General features: G+C 39.8%; 3 protein-coding genes across 35 annotated transcripts in view; 2 read left to right on the top strand and 1 right to left on the bottom strand.

The window, feature by feature from the left end:
• LOC114662269 (killer cell lectin-like receptor subfamily B member 1B allele B) overlaps positions 1-18,173 on the bottom strand; it is a 192,844-nt gene that overhangs the window by 151,216 nt on the left and 23,455 nt on the right. The window contains exon 4 of one of the 6 annotated variants that reach the window (XR_007936404.1): positions 3,783-3,850. The exons of the other annotated variants lie outside the window; for them this stretch is intronic. The gene's annotated coding sequence lies outside the window, so the exon portion shown is untranslated. The remainder of the gene's footprint in view (positions 1-3,782; positions 3,851-18,173) is intronic. 6 annotated transcript variants of the gene reach the window in all.
• LOC114644021 (class II histocompatibility antigen, M beta 1 chain-like) overlaps positions 1-18,173 on the top strand; it is a 61,132-nt gene that overhangs the window by 36,179 nt on the left and 6,780 nt on the right. For 7 of the 28 annotated variants that reach the window (XM_051934584.1, XM_051934578.1, XM_051934571.1 and 4 more), the window contains one exon: positions 9,702-10,037. The exons of 13 other annotated variants lie outside the window; for them this stretch is intronic. In XM_051934584.1, coding sequence (XP_051790544.1) covers positions 9,702-10,037 — 336 coding nt within the window. Of the gene's footprint in view, positions 1-218; positions 284-9,701; positions 10,038-14,418; positions 14,714-18,173 lie in introns of all 28 variants that reach the window. 8 more of the 28 variants (XM_051934587.1, XM_051934588.1, XM_051934580.1 and 5 more) reach the window with 4 other exon arrangements.
• The window catches only part of LOC114644022 (tyrosine-protein phosphatase non-receptor type substrate 1-like), a 46,998-nt gene continuing 43,201 nt past the window's right edge, over positions 14,377-18,173 (top strand). The window contains exon 1 of the mRNA XM_051934594.1: positions 14,377-14,418. The gene's annotated coding sequence lies outside the window, so the exon portion shown is untranslated. The remainder of the gene's footprint in view (positions 14,419-18,173) is intronic.

Genomic DNA, 18,173 nt, shown 5'->3' on the forward strand with positions numbered 1-18,173 from the left:
ATGTCAAATTCTACACTGTTTCGAATTGATTTACAAAATGTTCGGTTAAGTTTAAATTCAACTGTATTTACACTGAACTAATTCCTTTTAATATAAAAAAATAGAATTATATCATTACTAAGTTTTATAACTGATACGTCTGCTAATAATTCCAATACCATATGCATACAGTGAATCTGTCTGACTGAAAGCAGTCAATTCTCAAGTGTGTTGTGAAGTGAAAATGAAAGTAAAATCATGAGGTATATGAAGGAACTTCTCCTATGGATTGTTTCCCTTTACCGTGAGTTTGTTTTTATATATATATGTATCGATATATGGCTATGTATCTGTGTATCTCAGCTATAATTATAATATGCTTTCTCTTTTTGTGTTCATTTGACATTTCAAAGTTACGCGGAACTCGGGCCTTATATATCTTGTTACACGCTAATCATGTTAGTGTTTCACCCCCAGGAATGAAATAAGAAATAAGACGGCGACAGCCTTACGAAATACAGACTTATGTGGTGGACCCTGGCGTGACACACATTGCACCTCCTCTGGTGTTTCAGAGTTTAACAATACGAAAAAGATCAACTTCCATTGTTTGTGTGGAAGAAGAAAAATCACTAACCCGTGATTAAGAGTCAGAGTCTCACACCAGAAAAAATATACATAAGCCTTCTCTTTATTGATACATACCCAGACTGGAGTCAGTGGCAATTGCCCTGAAGAGCAGGAGTTCAGCTCTTTTATATCATCTGATTACGTGCAAACTTTACAGATATTCAGCAAAAACAAGTTAATTTTTAGACAGAGGTTACAGACAAGTATATAGATTTAGCTTATGGTAAAACAGAAAAAAGAACAAAGTGCGGTTACAGATGTTCTTACGAAACCAGATTCTTTGAACTGCTTATACAAACCTAAATTCTGTGCATGCTAAATGTCACGTACACATTTTTCAGATTTTGCTGTGCCCTACTGAAAAATGGAAGGTTCTTTGTATTTTTTTTATTCAACATTTGATATAAACACACTGCTTTATACTGCAACACGGACATTTTATAACATTCATGATGCAAAATACAACTGAAAAATTACCAAATTATATATAGAAACAAGTGTGCCCGACTTGTAGGTACCAGCTTTGAATACTTTATTATGGCAGTGAATATGTCAAAGGAAAACTGCAATCTTTAATGGAGTCTAAAACAATAAGTTAGCACATTTTTGTACATATTTAAGCTATCTTATGAATTATAGCAGAAAGAAAGTAATCATCCACCTTAAAATTATGTTCTGTCATTTGTGTACTGTACATGCATTTGTGTTCATCTCGTGTAATCCTCATGTTATTATAGACTTCGATTCTGAAATGTGCCACACTCAGCAGTCTCCTAATAGCCGATGGTGTTGTCAGCTGAGATATTTCAGGTCCAGAAGACACAAGTGTCGAGATGTGGTGGTTCTGCTCACTAATCATGGCGCTAGTGAGTGGTGACGTGCTGCATGTCGAGTCGCACACTCAAGTGAGTCTTTCACTGGCCTCTGTGCACACGACAGTAATCCATATTACTAACCGAAGGTTATGGACGCAGGGCGCATCGAAGCGCACGCGCACTGCCGCTCTGCAACGAGCCCGCCCATAGCTAACAACACAGCCATAGGAAACACGCCTACCAGTGTGATCGCAAATACAGTCCAGCCACAGAAAACACAGATACGACACCAGATGGAAAAAAACAATAAACGAACGCTCCGTATTAAACGAAAGTGCGATTATAATTCCTAACAGTAAACGACTTATAGCTAACACGGTCACAGCTGCAAAAAGAAACAGCTCAACTAATCCACAATGAAAGAGCTCAACTAAATACAAACACAAGCCTGTATGGCTACGACCTGTAAACGAGCCCGTATGGATAAAGAGAGTGAACGAGGGTGCCCACACAAAGAAACCGCTTTAGTACAAATATGTTTATTTATTTAATGGACACTTTACCATGGCTTCAACCTGTACATTAGACCTGAGGTAAAAAGCATGCACGCCATTGGAACATGAACGATGACCCGCTAGACTAGATGTACCAGACTCGGCCGTTTGCTTAGGCTGTACAAATCCGAGCCCATAGCTAACGACACAGCCACAGAGAAAACAAAAACGAAACGATTCAGCGCATATTTGAATCACACTAAATCTGAGGTAAAGAGTGCACGCCAGGTTGTACAGCCGCCCGAGCGCGACCGCCCACACCACCGCATATACCACGTTCGTTTAGTAATGTAGCCCGCCATGGCCACTTCAGCATGCGAATCCGCCGCCGTCAGCAAACGACTTCTCGCTGACGACACAGCCATAGAAAAACAAACACGCGACTGCATGGCTGAAAACAATAAACGAAGGCGCCTACAACTGAGTCACACCTCCAAAAAGAAACTGCTGTAGTACAAATATGTTTATCTAATTAAATGAACTGTCCCAGGACGCACTCACCCTCCATGACATTTCATCCCTCCAAGTATCAGAGTCAACAGAAAGTGATTGCCATTCTTGGATTTGCGATTCTTTCGAGAATCGCGGGCTTGCTAGTAACCCTATAAACCTGTGAAATGGTTGCACTCTTTGAATGGTTAGTTGTTGGTGCCCCCATTATGTGACTCTCTCACACAAAGCTGTGATTTTAAAAATGCAGTATTGCAGGCTGATATTTAGGAAAAGAAATGAAAAATCATGTCTTGTTGAAAAAAATATTTTTCTTATTCCTCAGCTTTGTATCTTTTGTATTACAGAGAAGCAGAAAAAGCACAAAATCATTCTGTCTTTTACAGCAAACTCTACTTGAGTAATTTTTCTTCATATCTATGGACCTCTAACATATCCCAGTGCTAATCAGTTGGCCGAGATTCATTCTCATGTTTTATTTGCAGTGTCCACAGACTCGCATGCTGACACACAGTAACAACACTCACGTCAGTTGTGTTTAGGTGAACATGAAGTCAAAATGTCAACTGCGTAACAATAAAAATACCTTTCAACATACAAAGGGAATATAAAAGTGTTGTGTCGGCCGTTCTTTATGTGGTGTTGCTCACAGGTAGCAAAGTCAAATGCGACACACAGAGACTTTCAGATTGTGGAGTAACGTCTGTGTGGCGCCTTTAGTGTCCGGTAGGAGGCCTCTTGTCAGGAGGTCTTCGTATTTTTAAAATGGAGATGTTTTTAGGTAGGTGGTTCTGGTTTCAACATCAACCTTTTGTCTTTCTTTCAATGTATTTGAAGTATACTTCACATAATGCACTCTGTGGCCATTTAGTGTTTAGCTTCATTGACAAACAAAACAGAGAAAATCACATTAAATGGTAATATTCATTAAATTTAAATTGATATAAAATTAAAGTGTTTATCTTAAATTAACAATTGGCGTAAATATGATGTTCTCTGACTGTCTTAATCTTTTCATCTCAGTTCTACTGGGCACAGGACAAGAATCAGTAAAACATCACAGGGCCAGTGGGCTCCATTTCAAATTGATGAATAGCAAACATATCTGTGGGAGATGGGAGAACATCCATGTAGACCCCGGGAGAACATGCAGACTGAACTTAAGAAAGTGAATCTGTAAGGCAGGAGGGCCGTCTGCTGTGCCACAGTGCAGCCTGAGATCTTAGCACTTTTAATAAAATCTGTTCACAGCTTTCCAACAACAAATACAAAGAAACTGCGCTAAGTGTTCATTCTGTATTAAGAGAAGTGTAAAACTGTTGTGGTTTAGAAGGAAATGGGAAGAAATTCTTACTTTAATTTGACCCAGATGTCCACATCATTAATAGAGAAGAGCGAGCCCTCAAGGCACCGCAGAAAGTCCTCAGATTTGGGACTTCAAACCGCAGCGCAGTTGTTCTGGGCTCAGTGCCAGTCTTTAAATGGGCTCACTGGGCTTCATCCCACATGTCAGAGATAAGAAAATATTTGAAAATTTCCAGCTCCCTCAAAACTCTAAAATCTGCTTTTAGTGGTTCAGATGTAAATAAATATGTAAATAAATCAATAGTAATGTAAGGCTCAAGAATTAAAAACTTTTTTTTTTTTTAATGAAAAATTTAGATAAACCATTTCATTAAGTGCTTGGAATTCCTGCTGGCTGACTTATGAGGAGTATGTTGAAAATATGCAGTATCATCAACACACTATATAAAAGCGGTCGGGATTGTCCTTCCGTCCCGTGAGTGCAAAGCGTAGCTGTATTCCGCTTATCACAGACTTACTACTTGCGGCTTCTCCAACTTCCCGTGTATGTAGAAGGCTGAAATTTGGCAGGCTCATTCCTTACAGCTTACTTACAAAAGTTAAGCAGGTTTCATTTCGAAATTCTACGCGTAACGGTCATAACTGAATCCTACTTACGTATATACAGTATGTACGTCCATAGCCTGCAGCTCGGTCGCCGTGTGAGGTGGGGTTGCGTCCTCCAGCCTCCCATGTAGTTGGCTGCCTGCCTATTGTACACGTTTGGAGAACCGCCAATGCCTCTTAAACATCTTAGATTCACAGATGACGATTTGAGTAGTGGACACTTTGATGTTTATGAATGTTTCAACTGTCAAAAGCTGGATGCGAAGTTATTGATGAAACTGGTTGTATGCTTACAACGCTTGACAGATGCCGAATGTCACTTCAACACAACAAGTCCTGCAAATACTAACGTAATCGAAACAAACCATGAAACTCAAACCGATTATGACAGCAGCAATCCAAGCTGTGAGAAAACAGTAAAAAGGAGGCGTGTCAGACGTCGTGGTACATTTTCTGATGCAGCTAGGTGGAAACAACTTCGTGACGCTGCCGCCAAATACTCGCAGAAAAATCCACAAGTTAATAGACATGCTGTCGCTAAATACTCGCAGGCAAATCCACAAGTTCATAGAGACGCTGCCGCTAAATATTCGCACGCAAATCCACAAGTTAATACAGCTTCTGTTTCTAGGTACGATCCCAATAATAAAAAGTGGCTCATACAAAAACAACAGGTTTGGCTCAAAAAACCTGATTGTGGATTTGCGTACAGCCACCTAAACTTTGTAATGCCACAAGACTTCAGGTCACGTGTCTGCAAAAGAACCTAATTGAGGCAACAATTTTTACTGGCAGTGGCTCAGGGGAGAGAGTTTTTATTCCTCGCATCCCCGTTATACCCTCTGATCTCCCATTTCAATTCAAACGCCTCCAATTTCCAGTAAGGCTGTGCTTTGCAATGACAATTAAGTCTCGGGGACAAACCCTACAAAAGGTTGGCATTGATTTGAGGCAAGATTGCTTTTCACATGGCCAATTGTACGGTGCATGCTCAAGAGTAAGCTCAGTGCACATCTTGGTCATATTACAACCGGAGGGCCGAACTGACAACGTGGTATACAACGAGATCCTTAACAAATAATTATTTGTATATTTTCCCTCAGTTTAAAAATGTTTACTTTTCTTCTTAATAACAATTTTAAGGCAGTATTTCGCCGCTGCGAAGCACGGGTATTTTGCTAGTTTTTAAATAATGAGGACCGGGGCTTGCAATTGTTCCCCACGAACGAAGAATACCCAGTAAGTGCGGGTCATACACTCGCTCTGATTAAGTCCCTGCCCTGTGTACGCACCCTACCCCCCCTTTGCTACTAATATGGTCGTGTGACTTGGCGGTGATTATATATAGAAAAGCAGCCGGAAGCGCAAAGAACAATGAAAGGACAACGTGGCTCAGAGGTGCACGGACGACAGCGACTCAGGTGAGGAGTTAGGGGCGTGCATATGAGCAGGCAGTGCGTACTGAACGATGATTGTATGTTGGTTTGTAGCTTGCATTGTTGCAATATTACTTTTCTTGGTCGTTTATTAAATTACGGATTTTGCAAATGTTCAATTTTGTCCCTCTGCTTAAAAAACATTAAAAAAGCGGCGTGATTATGCAGCGGTATGCAGCGTGTAAAACAGTTTGTTTGTCGCGGATAATTTGCCTTTTACTTTTACACGAAGACAATTTCCTGTTTGATTGGCTTCTGTGATGACAATTAATAAGGCACAGGGCCAAACTTTCAAAACGATATGCATGTATCTGCCAAAACCAGTTTTCAGTCCCGGACAATAATTGTATGTTGCTCTCTCCAGAGTTCCATCTTTTCATTCACTTACTGTTGTATCCTCAAACCCACCCCTTTTAGACAACTGTGTCTTTCCGGAAGTGTTCAGCCATCAATAAATAATTATGTGGTGTATGCCTGCAGGAACACGTGCAGCGAGCGAGCCAGAGAGAAAGAGAGAGAGGGCTGGACGCATAAGATCACAGTCGTATCCTCAAACCCACCCTGTTTGGACAAATGTGTCGTTCAGGAAGTTCTCACCCATCAATACATAATTATGCGGCGTATGCTGGCTAGTATAATATCCATCCATCCATCCATTTACCAACCCGTTGAATCCGAACATAGGGTCACGGGGGTCTGCCGGAGCCAATCCCAACCAACACTGGGCACAAGGCAGGAACCAATCCTGGGCAGGGTGCCAACCCACCGCAGGACACACACAAACAGCACACACACTAAGGCCAATTTACAATCGCCAATGCACCTAACCTGCATGTCTTTGGACTGTGGGAGGAAACCGGAGAGCCCGGAGGAAACCCACGCAGACATGGGGAGAACATGCAAACTCCACGCAGGGAGGACCCGGGAAGCGAACCCGGGTCTCCTAACTGCGAGGCGGCAGCGCTACCCACTGCGCCACCGTGCTGCCCGCTAGTATAATATATTTCAGTTAATTATTAGAGAACGTTAACATGTAGCTTGACTTTAAACATAACTTGCTAAGGCAATCAGCCATCAAGGTACAGAAATGAACATAAGAAGCTTACATGGCAGTTTTTCTACACTGATTCCAGTGTATTGTGGAAACCAAAAAGACGGTGCAAAGAAATCTGCTGCAAATAAAAAGACTGAGTAAAACTGCATTAGATAAAAGCAATGGACTTCTTTTTCAGTTTTCTTTCTTACCCTCCTGATCTTCTGTCTTTTCCTTTGCTCAGTTCCTGTTTGCTTGAGTTCAGACGTTTCCAGCTTTCTTTTTGTTACCGAACTTGCTAAACGGCTTATTTTTTATTTTCTTCTTCGCTGCTACAGGATGCCGTGCTGCCTTTAGAGAGTCATGTGGGCTCATTTCCTTTTCATTTGAACAGATTGTCATTATTCCAGATTTGTCCCACCCTTTCCTCTGATTTTGTTTTCAATTCCCCACATTAAGTTTTTCCTTTTGTCCTCCACACATGCAAGCTTTCAAATACAATATTGTGCAGTATGTTCACGTCTTGGAAGGCATTTTGGCAATGTGGCTCTCACAGGTCTATATGTGTCTTCCCCTTAAATCTTACAAACCTCCCTACAATGGCAGACCTTTATTTTTGGGGCCCTGAAGCCTGGACTGTTATGGGGCCCTTCACTACTGTTATCTTCATCAGTGGGTTTGTTCCAATTTACACATGGAGTTGTATATTTACTCTGCTTCTCTTTCTCTAATACAGTGGAACCTCTAGATACGAGTTTAATTCGTTCCAGCACTGAGCTTGTATAGCGAATTTCTCGTATCTAGAACAAACTTCCCCATTGAAAATAATGGAAATCCAGTTAATCCGTTCCGCACCACAAATATATTAACATAAAAATCAATTTTCCTAACAAATAACACTGATAAATTATATATACTGTAGTCTACCTTTAATAAATAACACTGGTAAATAATATAACTGATTATTAAAAGAATCAAAACAGGTGTCCAAAGTGCAGTAGAGCATTCAATAAATCTTTAAATAAATAATCCTTAAAACAGTTGTGAAGTGGAGGTTTAAAATACACAAGAATAACAATCCTTTAACACGAGGTTAAAACGTCAAAAGGATGCAGTCTTTAAAAAACAGATGACAATCCCCGGTGCTTCTTCTCTGTTAGCGTCTCACCTGCGGGCTCTGCAACAGACGAGACACTCTTAATGCAGCTGACCTTCTCTACACCGTCCTGCTTCAGCTGTTTGGCTCGCCTGTTCAGCTACACGCGAGCCTGCACTTGCTCGCTCGCTCTGCCGCACCGCCTGCCTGCCTGCCTGCCTGCAACCTCCGTTCTCTCTCCTCTCTTTTCTTTTACTTCTTCTCCCCCTTAACCGGCTCGCGCTTCTCTATATATGCGGGGAGGACATGGCAGGTGCAGCCCATCAGCCACAGGAACAATCATGGATGTGGGCAGTTTCCCACCTGTGCACTTAAGTGAGAAACGCAGACACCGCAGATCGCGGCTCGCAACTGCTACCACGCCCCCTCGCTAAGCCGCGAGCTATACCCATAGCCTGGCTCGTGGCTCGTTACGTGAGTCAATGCTCGCATTTAGATCTGAATTTTTCGCTCATACTTTCCTCGTATTTTGAATTTCTCGTATACAGAGGTGATCGTATCTCGAGGTTCCACTGTATTATATTTTGTCTAAAGATCTGAAGCCGTTTACTGTGAATACTCAGAAACAGAGGGTATCAGGAGGGGGGAAATACCTGTTCACAGCATTGTGTCTGATTTCTAACATGTCCAGAATCCTCTTTAGTCTCCATTTTCAGAGCTGCCATTCAGATTACCCTTAACTGGAGCTCTTTTATAGATCATTTCTCTCAGATATTTTAACGATTCACTGGTGAAAGCCAACTAGGAAGCAGTTGTGTCCTTATTAGTCAGTTGTTATAGACTGTGAGCTTCTATCACATTGCAATCAAATATTTATGCAAAATGCAGAAGATTGTTTCTAATATAAAAAATGTAACATAGTGTAGAATTTGTTATTCATTACAATTTGGGAATTGGTCATGGGTCAGAAAACCAGGCTCGCTGTTTCATTTCCACATACTGTGTGCCTGTTCTGTTTACATATAACATGTAAATATATTTAATAGTAGCTGTGTTACCTGTTGATGACAAGTAATAAAATAAATTGAAAAATATTTGATATTACTTGTACTCACAGCGTTTGTTGAACGCCTCTCTTTGGTATCCTTGTGTATCACAACCTCTCTTGGCTGGTGATTCCTCTCTAGGCCGAGTTCCCATAAAGCCTTCTTCTCAGACATTCTTATTTTGTGGCGCTCTGCTCACCACCTGTCCTCCTTTTAACTTTGGTAGCTGGTGCCCCATTACCCGTTGTGAAGACATCGTGAAGTACTTCCTGTCTTTGACGGCTACTCTCTACATTTCTCCTTTCTTTGGTATCCTCATGTGTGTCAGCCTGCTGTGTCAAATGCTTCCCATGTCGCTTGACTTTGGTTTGACTGAGCAACCAAAGCAACACCAATCAGATGACATCCAAACTGACCAATAAGACTGTTCAGAGGGCCCAGACGTAGACATATACATCCCATAGTGTTTTATTATATAGTAGATGAGCATGAGGAAAATTAGGGAACACACCGGAAATGACAATGACCAAATCTCTCCAAAATGTTTTCTTTTGCAGTCTTTATAAGAGTTTTGTGTTTTCAGTCAGTAAATTTCAATATACGGCTGTGTCATGTGTTGGTCTGGACTGCAGCCCCCTCTTATCTTAATACAATTTTAGTTTCAAACAAAGTATTTCCAGGGTGAAACGTGTATTTTTCTTTTCCATAGTTATTTCTTCAGTGTTAACGTAATTTCTGTTTGGTCTTTTAGTGGTGGCAGGTGAATTTCAGTTCTCCATCCCACACCCTGAGGTCACAGCACCCCAACATTCAGATGTGCTTCTGCCCTGCATTTTTACAAGTGGTCGGATTGAACTCAAAGATGTGCTGATTGTGTGGAGACATGACAATACTGAGCTGATTAAGCTTGACGCTGGACAGATGATCCCCACATCCAGAAGGGTAGAGCTGTTTGTAAATGAGATAGAGAGGGGCAATGCCAGTCTGCTGCTAAAGGATGTGAGCATTAGCGATGAAGGGCAGTATGAGTGTGGTGTCGTCGAAGCTCCGAATGAAGAATATGGCATCATCAAGTTTAAAGTAACAGGTAACCTTTTGTTCTCTTCTAATATCCACCTCCCCTCCATGCCTTCTATCTGTTAATTCTACACATAACTGCTTGAATTTATTGGGCATTTCTATTACTTATGAATTGTAGTAATCACCCCACAGCCGCCATTCCTGCTAGTCTGAAATTAAAGAGAAAGCCATAAAGTGCTGATTCGCTTTTCTCGGAGATCACCACTGCAACCCAGACACTTGTATGTCCTTGACAGCTGCCAAAAGACTGCAGTTCTGATTTGAATCACCTTCATAACAGTACAAACAATATGCATATTTCTATTTAAATGAATCATTAATCTCAAATAACTTTACTTCAAGCAAGTTCAAGGAATACTCCACCTTAAGTTTTTTATATGCTTTGTGTGGTTTGAAGTGATGGTAGAGAGAAATTTCATAGTTTTATGGAGACCCGAAGTGACAAACTATCTGATAGAATGAGTGTCAATGACACCAATGTTGGATCACAACAAGCAATATAAAAACAGCCATAAAAAATCAGGAGTGGTCTCCGCTCGACTTTCTCTTATACTCAAATATTGGGATGAATATTTGAGGAGTAAACCGCAAGACAATGATTATATTATAATATTACCCCTGGTCGCTTCGCTCGCCAACCCCCAGTTTTGGGTTTTGCCAACCCGAAATATATTTTAAAGAGATTCTTTTTTTCTTGGTAATTGTTACATATGCATTATATTCACCTTTACTTTTAAAACTTTAGTAAAAACATAATTTGGATTTAGCTTTTCTTCAGGATCACATTGAATTTTGATTCCTTGTTTCGTCTTACATCGTGATAATGCAATGCATAACTGGCCGTGAGTGAATTTTGTTTCTTTCTCTCTTATAAATAAACCGACTTTCAAATGTTTGTCCTTGTGATTTGTTAATTGTCATAGCAAAAGCTATTCTCACAGGAAACTGTTAACGTTTTAATACGAATGGCATCTCAAGATCTCCTTTTGTGTCTAATGTTATTCACGGAATATGTACTACATTACCTTTCTTGTGCGGTTTTTCTATTCCACTAGTTCCGGGCACTTGTCTTTGGTTAGTCATTTATGAAGTTGTAGTTTGTCTTTTACTCTTTGTTTTTTATTTCTGACCCTGTTTCCTCTCTCTTCTTCGCTTATTCATTTTTGTAGTTCTACTTTATCTTTTTCCCTTTGTCTTTTATTTCAGACCCGGACTCCTCTTTCTTCTTCACGTAGTCTTTTATGAAGTTCAACTTTGTCTTTTAATAATTGTCTTTTATTTGTGACCCTGTTTGGTCCACTCGTTTTTCAGATTTATTTAGTCCAGACTGATTATTACTTTCCTTATTTTCCGAATTTGCACATAGATTATTATTTTTGTTTATTGCCTTTTTTGTGCATTTTTTTCTCTCCATCACTTTTTGCCGTCTTTTCGACATGCAGATCTTTCTTCTTCGCTAAGTCTTTGCTTACATTCCTTTTTTTCAGAATTTGCATTCTTTTCTCTCCATAGCTTTTGTGTTTCTTTTCATCGCGCCACTCTTTGTGCTTCACTTAGTCGTGGATGTGTCATCTTTTACTTATCTTTTTTTTTTTTTAGCTGCTCTTTGTTCTACGCTTATTTGTGTCACGGGACGTGAAAGTGTCTCTCTGTCTCACTTCAGATGTCTCTCTTCAATGTCTCTCTGTCTGACTTCAGATCTGTCTGACGTGGATGTCAGTATGACGTGACTTGACCGTGTCGCGGGATGTGAAAGTGTCTTTCTGATGTGTGTTGTCGCAGGACTTGAAAGTGTCTCTCTGTCTCTCTTCAAAAGATCATGTCTCGTCACCCAAAAGTCTCATCTCGTCTCAAGTTTTTTTTTATAATAGAGAGATGTGCATTAAAGAACCATCAACAACAAATCAAATTAATAATATATTGAACAATTACAGTGATCCCTCGCTATATCGCGCTTCGCCTTTCGCGGCTTCACTCCATCGCGGATTTTATATGTAAGCATATTTAAATATATATCGCGGATTTTTCGCTGCTTCGCGGGTTTCTGCGGACAATGGGTCTTTTAATTTCTGGTACATGCTTCCTCAGTTGGTTTGCCCAGTTGATTTCATACAAGGGACGCTATTGGCAGATGGCTGAGAAGCTACCCAACTTACTTTCTCTCTCTCTCTCTCTTGCGCTGACGTAGGGGGGTGTGAGCAGGGGGGCTGTTCGCATACCTAGACGATTGGGACTTCGCACTGTGTGCAGCTGCTTCCCGAAGGACATGCTGAACGGTGCTTCTCATACTTAAAAGCTCAAAGGGCACGTATTGATTTTTTTATCTGTCTCTCTCTCTATCACTCTCACTCTGCTCCTGACGGAGGGGGTGTGAGCTGCCGCCTTCAACAGCTTTGTGCCGCGGTGCTTCGCATACTTAAAAGGCAAACAGCCCTATTGATTTGTTTGCTTTTGTCTCTCTCTATCTCTGTGACAGCCTGTGCTCCTGACAGGCATTCCTTTGAAGAGACTTAGAAAATACAGTCTTCATAGCTGAGAATATTTAAAGGAGATGTTGTCCATCACCCCTAACGTTCGTTTTTTTAGATCACTCTTGTATTCTGCTGGCAGCACACACTCCTTGAAATATATACATTATATATATTTATTTATCTTGTGTCCTATTGCCAGCCCTAAATACACACACTCACCCCTAACAACAAGCGTCAAATAAAAAAACACCAGTTAATTATTACAGAACGTTACCACACAGCTTGACTTGAAATGCAGATATAACTTGCTAAGGCAATCGGCCATCAAGGCACAAAAATGAACATAAGAGGCTTACCTGGCAGTTTTTCCACAATGATTCCAGTGTTTTGTGGAAACCAAAAACACGGTGCAAAGAAATCTATTCCAAATAAAATGTTTGAGAAAAAGTGCATTAGATAAAAGCAATGTGCTGCTTTTTCAGTTTTCTTCGTTACCCTCCTGGTCTTCTGTCTTTTCCTTTGCTCAGTTCCAGTTTGCTTCAGTTCAGACGTTTCCAGCTTTCTTTTTCAAACTGATCTTTCTAAACAGCTGCCTTTTTGTTTTCCTCTCCGCTGCTACAGGATGACATGCTGCCTTTAGAGAGTCACGTGGGCTCATTTCCTTTTCAGTTGAACAGACTGTCATTTTTCCAGATGTGTCCCACCCTTTCTTCTGATTTTGTTTTCAATTCCCCACATTAAGTTTTTCTTTTGTCCCCCACATACTGTATGCAGGTTTTCAAATACAGTATTGTGCAGTATGTTCACGTCTTGGAAGTCATTATGGCACTGTGGCTCTCCCTGTGTCTATATGTGTCTTCTTCTTATGTCTTGCACCTTGAAACACCACACAGTGGCAGACCTTTATGTTTGGGGCCCTGAAGCCTGGACTGTTATCTTCATCAGTGGGGTTGTTCCAATTTACAAATGGACTTGTATATTTACTCTGCTTCCCTTTATCTAATATTACATTTTGTCTAAAGATCTGAAGCCATTTTCCATGACAAATACTCAACATTTTAGACAGAGGGTATCAGGAAGGAGGCAAATACCTTTTCACAGCATTGTGTCTGATTTCTAACTTCATCAGTATCCTCTTTAGTCTCCATTTTTACAGCTGCCATTCAGATGACCCCTTAACTGGAGCTCTTTTATAGATCAGCCTCTCTTTGGTATCCTTGTGTGTCTCAGCCTCTCTTGGCTGGCGATTCCTCTCTAGGGTGCGTTCCTGTAAAGCCTTCTTCTCAGACATTCTTATTTTGTGGCGCCCTGCTCACCACCTGTCCTCCTTTTAACTCTGGTAGCTGGTGCCCCATTACCCGTTGTGAAGACATCGTGAAGTACTTCCTGTCTTTGACGGCTACTCTCTACATTTCTCTATTACCTTTCCTTGGTATCCTCATGTGTGTCAGCCTGCTGTGTCAAATGCTTCCCATGTCGCTTGACTTTAGTTTGACTGAGCAACCAAAGCAAAACCAATCAGGTGACATTCAAACTGACCAATAAGACTGTTCAGAGGGCCCGGATGTACACATATACATACCATAGTGTTTTATTATATAGTAGATGAGTATGAGGAAAAATTAGGGAACACACCGGAAATGACAATGACCAAACCTCTCCAAAATGTTTTCTTCTGCAGTCTTTATAGAGTTTTGTGCTTTTTCAGTCAGTAAATTTCAATATACGGCCATGTCATGTGTTGGTCTGGACTGCAGCCCCCTCTTATCTTAATACAATTTTATTTTCAAACAAAGTATTTCCAGAGTGAAATATGTATTTTTCTTTTCTATAGTTATTTCTTCAGTGTTAACGTAATTTCTGTTGGGTCTTTTAGTGGTGGCAGGAGAATTTCAGTTCTCCATTCCACGCCCTGAGGTCACAGCACCCCAACATTCAGATGTGCTTCTGCCCTGCATTTTTGCGAATAGTCGAATTGAACTCAAAAAAGTACTGATTGGTTGGAGACATGACAATACTGAGCTGATTAAGATTGATGCTGGACAGATGAACCCCACATCCAGAAGGGTAGAGCTGTTTGTAAATGAGATAGAGAGGGGCAATGCCAGTCTGCTGCTAAAGGATGTGAGTATTAGCGATGAAGGGCAGTATGAGTGCAGTGTTGTCGAAGCTCAGAATGAAGAAAATGGCATCATCAAGTTTAAAGTAACAGGTAACCTTTTGTTCTCTTCTAATACCCACCTCACCTCCATGCCTTCAATCTGTTAATTCTACACATAACTGCTTGAATTTATTGGGCATTTCTGATATTTATTAATTCTCCACAGCTGCCATTCCTGCTAGTCTGATTAAAGAGAAGGCCATAAAGTGCTGATTCGCTTTTCTCAGAGATCACCCACTGCCACCCAGACACTTGTATGTCCTTGTCAGCTGCCAAAAGACTACAGTTCTGATTTGAATCACCTTCAGAATAGTACAAACAATATGGATATTTCTATTTGAATGAATCATTAATCTTAAATAACTTTACTTCAAGCAAGTTCAAGGAATACTCAACCTAAATTTTTTTATGCTTTGTGTGGTTTGAAGTGATGGTAGAGAGAAATTTTAAAATTCATAGTTTTATGGAGAACTGAAGTGACAAACTATCTGATAGAATGGGTGTCAATGACACCAATGTTGGATCACAACAAGCAATATAAAAACGGCCATAAAAAATCAGGAGTGGTCTCCGCTCGACTTTCTCTTATACTCAAATATTGGGATGGATATTTGAGGAGTAAACTGCAAGACAATGATTATATTTTAATATTACCCCTGGTCGCTTCGCTCGCTAACCTCCAGTTTTGGTTTTTGCCAAACCGAAATAAATTTTAAAGAGAATCTTTTTTTCTTGGTAATTGTTACATATGAATTATGTTCACTTTTACTTTTAAAACTTCAGTAAGAACAAAATTTGGATTTAACTTTTCTTCAGGATCGCATTGAATTTTGATTCCTTGTTTGTTTTTACATCGTGATACTGTAATGCATAACTGGCCGTGAGTGAATTTTGTTTCTTTCTCTCTTATAAATAAACCGACTTTTTCAAATGTTTGTCCTTGTGATTTGTTATTTGTTATAGCAAAAGCTATTGTCACAGGAAACTGTTAACATTTTAATATGAATGGCATCTCAAGATCTCCTTTTGTGTCTAATGTTATTCACAGAATATGTACTACATTACCTTTCTTGTGGGGTTTTTCTATTGCACTTGTTCCGGGCACTTGTCTTTGGTTAGTCATTTATGAAGTTGTAGTTTGTCTTTTACTCTTTGTTTTTCATTTGTGACCCTGTTTGCTCTCTCTCTTCTTAGCTTATTCGTTTCCGTAGTTTTTCTTTATCTTTTTCTCTTTGTCTTTTATTTCTGATCCGGACTCCTCTTTCTTCTTCGCTTACTCGTTTATGAAGTTCAACTTTCTCTTTTAATAATTGTTTTTTATTTGTGACCCTGTTTGGTCCTACTTATTTTTCAGATGTACTTGGTCCGGACTGATTATTACTTTCCTTATTTTCCGAATTTGCACATAGATTATTATTTTTGTTTATTGCCTTTTTTGTGCATTTTTTTTCTCTCCATCGCTTTTTGGCATCTTTTTGACGTGCAGATCTTTTTTCTTCGCTAAGTCTTTGCTTACATTCCTTTTTTTCAGAATTTGCATTCTTTTCTCTCCATCGCTTTTGTGTTTCTTTTCTTCTCGCCGCTCTTTCTGCTTCACTTAGTCGTGGACGTGTCATCTTTTACTTATTTTTTTTAAGCTGCTCTTTGTTCTACGCTTATTCGTGTCGCGGGACATAAAAGTGTGTCTCTGTCTCACTTCAAATGTCTCTCTTCAATGTCTCTCTTCAGATCTGTCTGACGTGGATGTCAGTATGACGTGACTTGACCGTGTCGCGGGATGTGAAAGTGTCTCTCTGTCTCTCTTCAAAAGATCACGTCTCATCACCCAAAAGTCTCATCTCGTCCCAAGTTTTTGTTTTTTTTAATAATAGAGAGATGTACATTAAAAAACCATCAACAGCAAATCAAATCAAATTAATAATATATTGAGCAATTATTATAAAAGTAAAGTTGACAAATGAGACTCTGCAGCTACATGAATGAAAAAGTACCACTTCTGGTTAGCGGAAATTGCTCAAAAGTTGATAGAAATCTACGTTTTGTACCTAATACTTGTATGCAAAATTGGGTTGACATAAGTGAAAGCCCTCTCAAGTTATCGTGTTTAAACACACACACACACACACAAACAGGCAAGTCACATAAACATAATTCCAAAAATGGTATTTTAGGAATCAGAGGTCTAAAACGTCAAGATTCATCAAAATATCAAAATCAAATTTTTGGACAGTTATAATAATTTCCCTATGAGAAAGTAAATCTCAATTTTTGCACAATTACAATACTTTCCTTACACTTCATATACGAGAAAGTAAAAAAACTCAAGCTTTACGTGTCACATAATTTGCATGTCAAGTCAATCAATAGTGTGCTCACAAAAGACAAAATACATGCATTTTTTTGCAGTAATATTGTAAAATAAATATTTCTTTAAAAACCAGAGCAGTATACACAAAAGAAACATGTTCACACAGGAATGAGCTTTTGAATTGAAGACAGGACTCTTGGCCAATGAATGAGAGGGAGAGGCAGGTTTTCAATTTAAAAGCTCATTCCTGTTCTGCTAGAAGGAAAAGAAGGAAAGAAGTTATCAAAGATAACAGAAGAAAGCTTGAGACATCTACGGTGGGTTGGCACCCTGCCCAGGATTGGTTCCCTGCCTTGTGCCCTGTGTTGGCTGGGATTGGCTCCAGCAGACCCCCGTGACCCTGTGTTCGGATTCAGCGGGTTGGAAACTGGATGGATGGAAGCTTGAGACATTGAGGTGGGTTACAGCTTAGGTAAGCCCACCTTCTTTTTTAATTCCAATATTCCCTGCTACAAAAAACTGTTAAAAAATGATCAGAAGATGAACATAGTCAAAACCCAGAGAGCAAAACACAGGAATCAAAATCCGACACAAAACCCTAAACTGAAATCAAAAGTGAGAGCCAAAACGTCTGTTAGTAAGAACTTCGGAAACAAAGAAGATTGTAAAACATGTTATGGAGTTACCTAATCTGAGACGGCTAGGAAATACCCAGTGCTGATTTTGTATTAGTGATGGCATCACAGGTCATGCAGTTCTGTGTCATTTTCTTAATGATACAAAATGACGGCACTCTTGAAAAATAAAATGCCATTGAAACAAGTGAAAACACTTACATTAAATGAAATAAAGTTTAAATTAAACAAAATGTCAGCATTGCTTTCAGAAAGCTTTAAATCCCATCATAAGAATGACAAAGACCCAAAAACATGACATTTATACAGCAAGAAGAGTCACAACAAACTCATGTATGACAATTCTCATGTCAGCGCAGTTTTTCCCTTCCTGCACTGGAAGTGTTTCTTTAACAATATTGTAGGAACAAAATACATGTGTTTTGCATGTTGTGAGAATACAACTGTGTGACATGAAATGTGAATTATGTGACACAAGCAACGTGAGATTTTTTCTTGTTTGTTTTTGATCCTATTTGTTGCAGTCAAGCGGTGGTCTTGATAAACACCAATCCTATCAGAACTTTCG

The sequence above is a fragment of the Erpetoichthys calabaricus genome, chromosome 12 (assembly GCF_900747795.2).
Source record: "Erpetoichthys calabaricus chromosome 12, fErpCal1.3, whole genome shotgun sequence".
In the NCBI taxonomy this organism is placed as follows: Eukaryota; Metazoa; Chordata; class Cladistia; order Polypteriformes; family Polypteridae; genus Erpetoichthys; species Erpetoichthys calabaricus.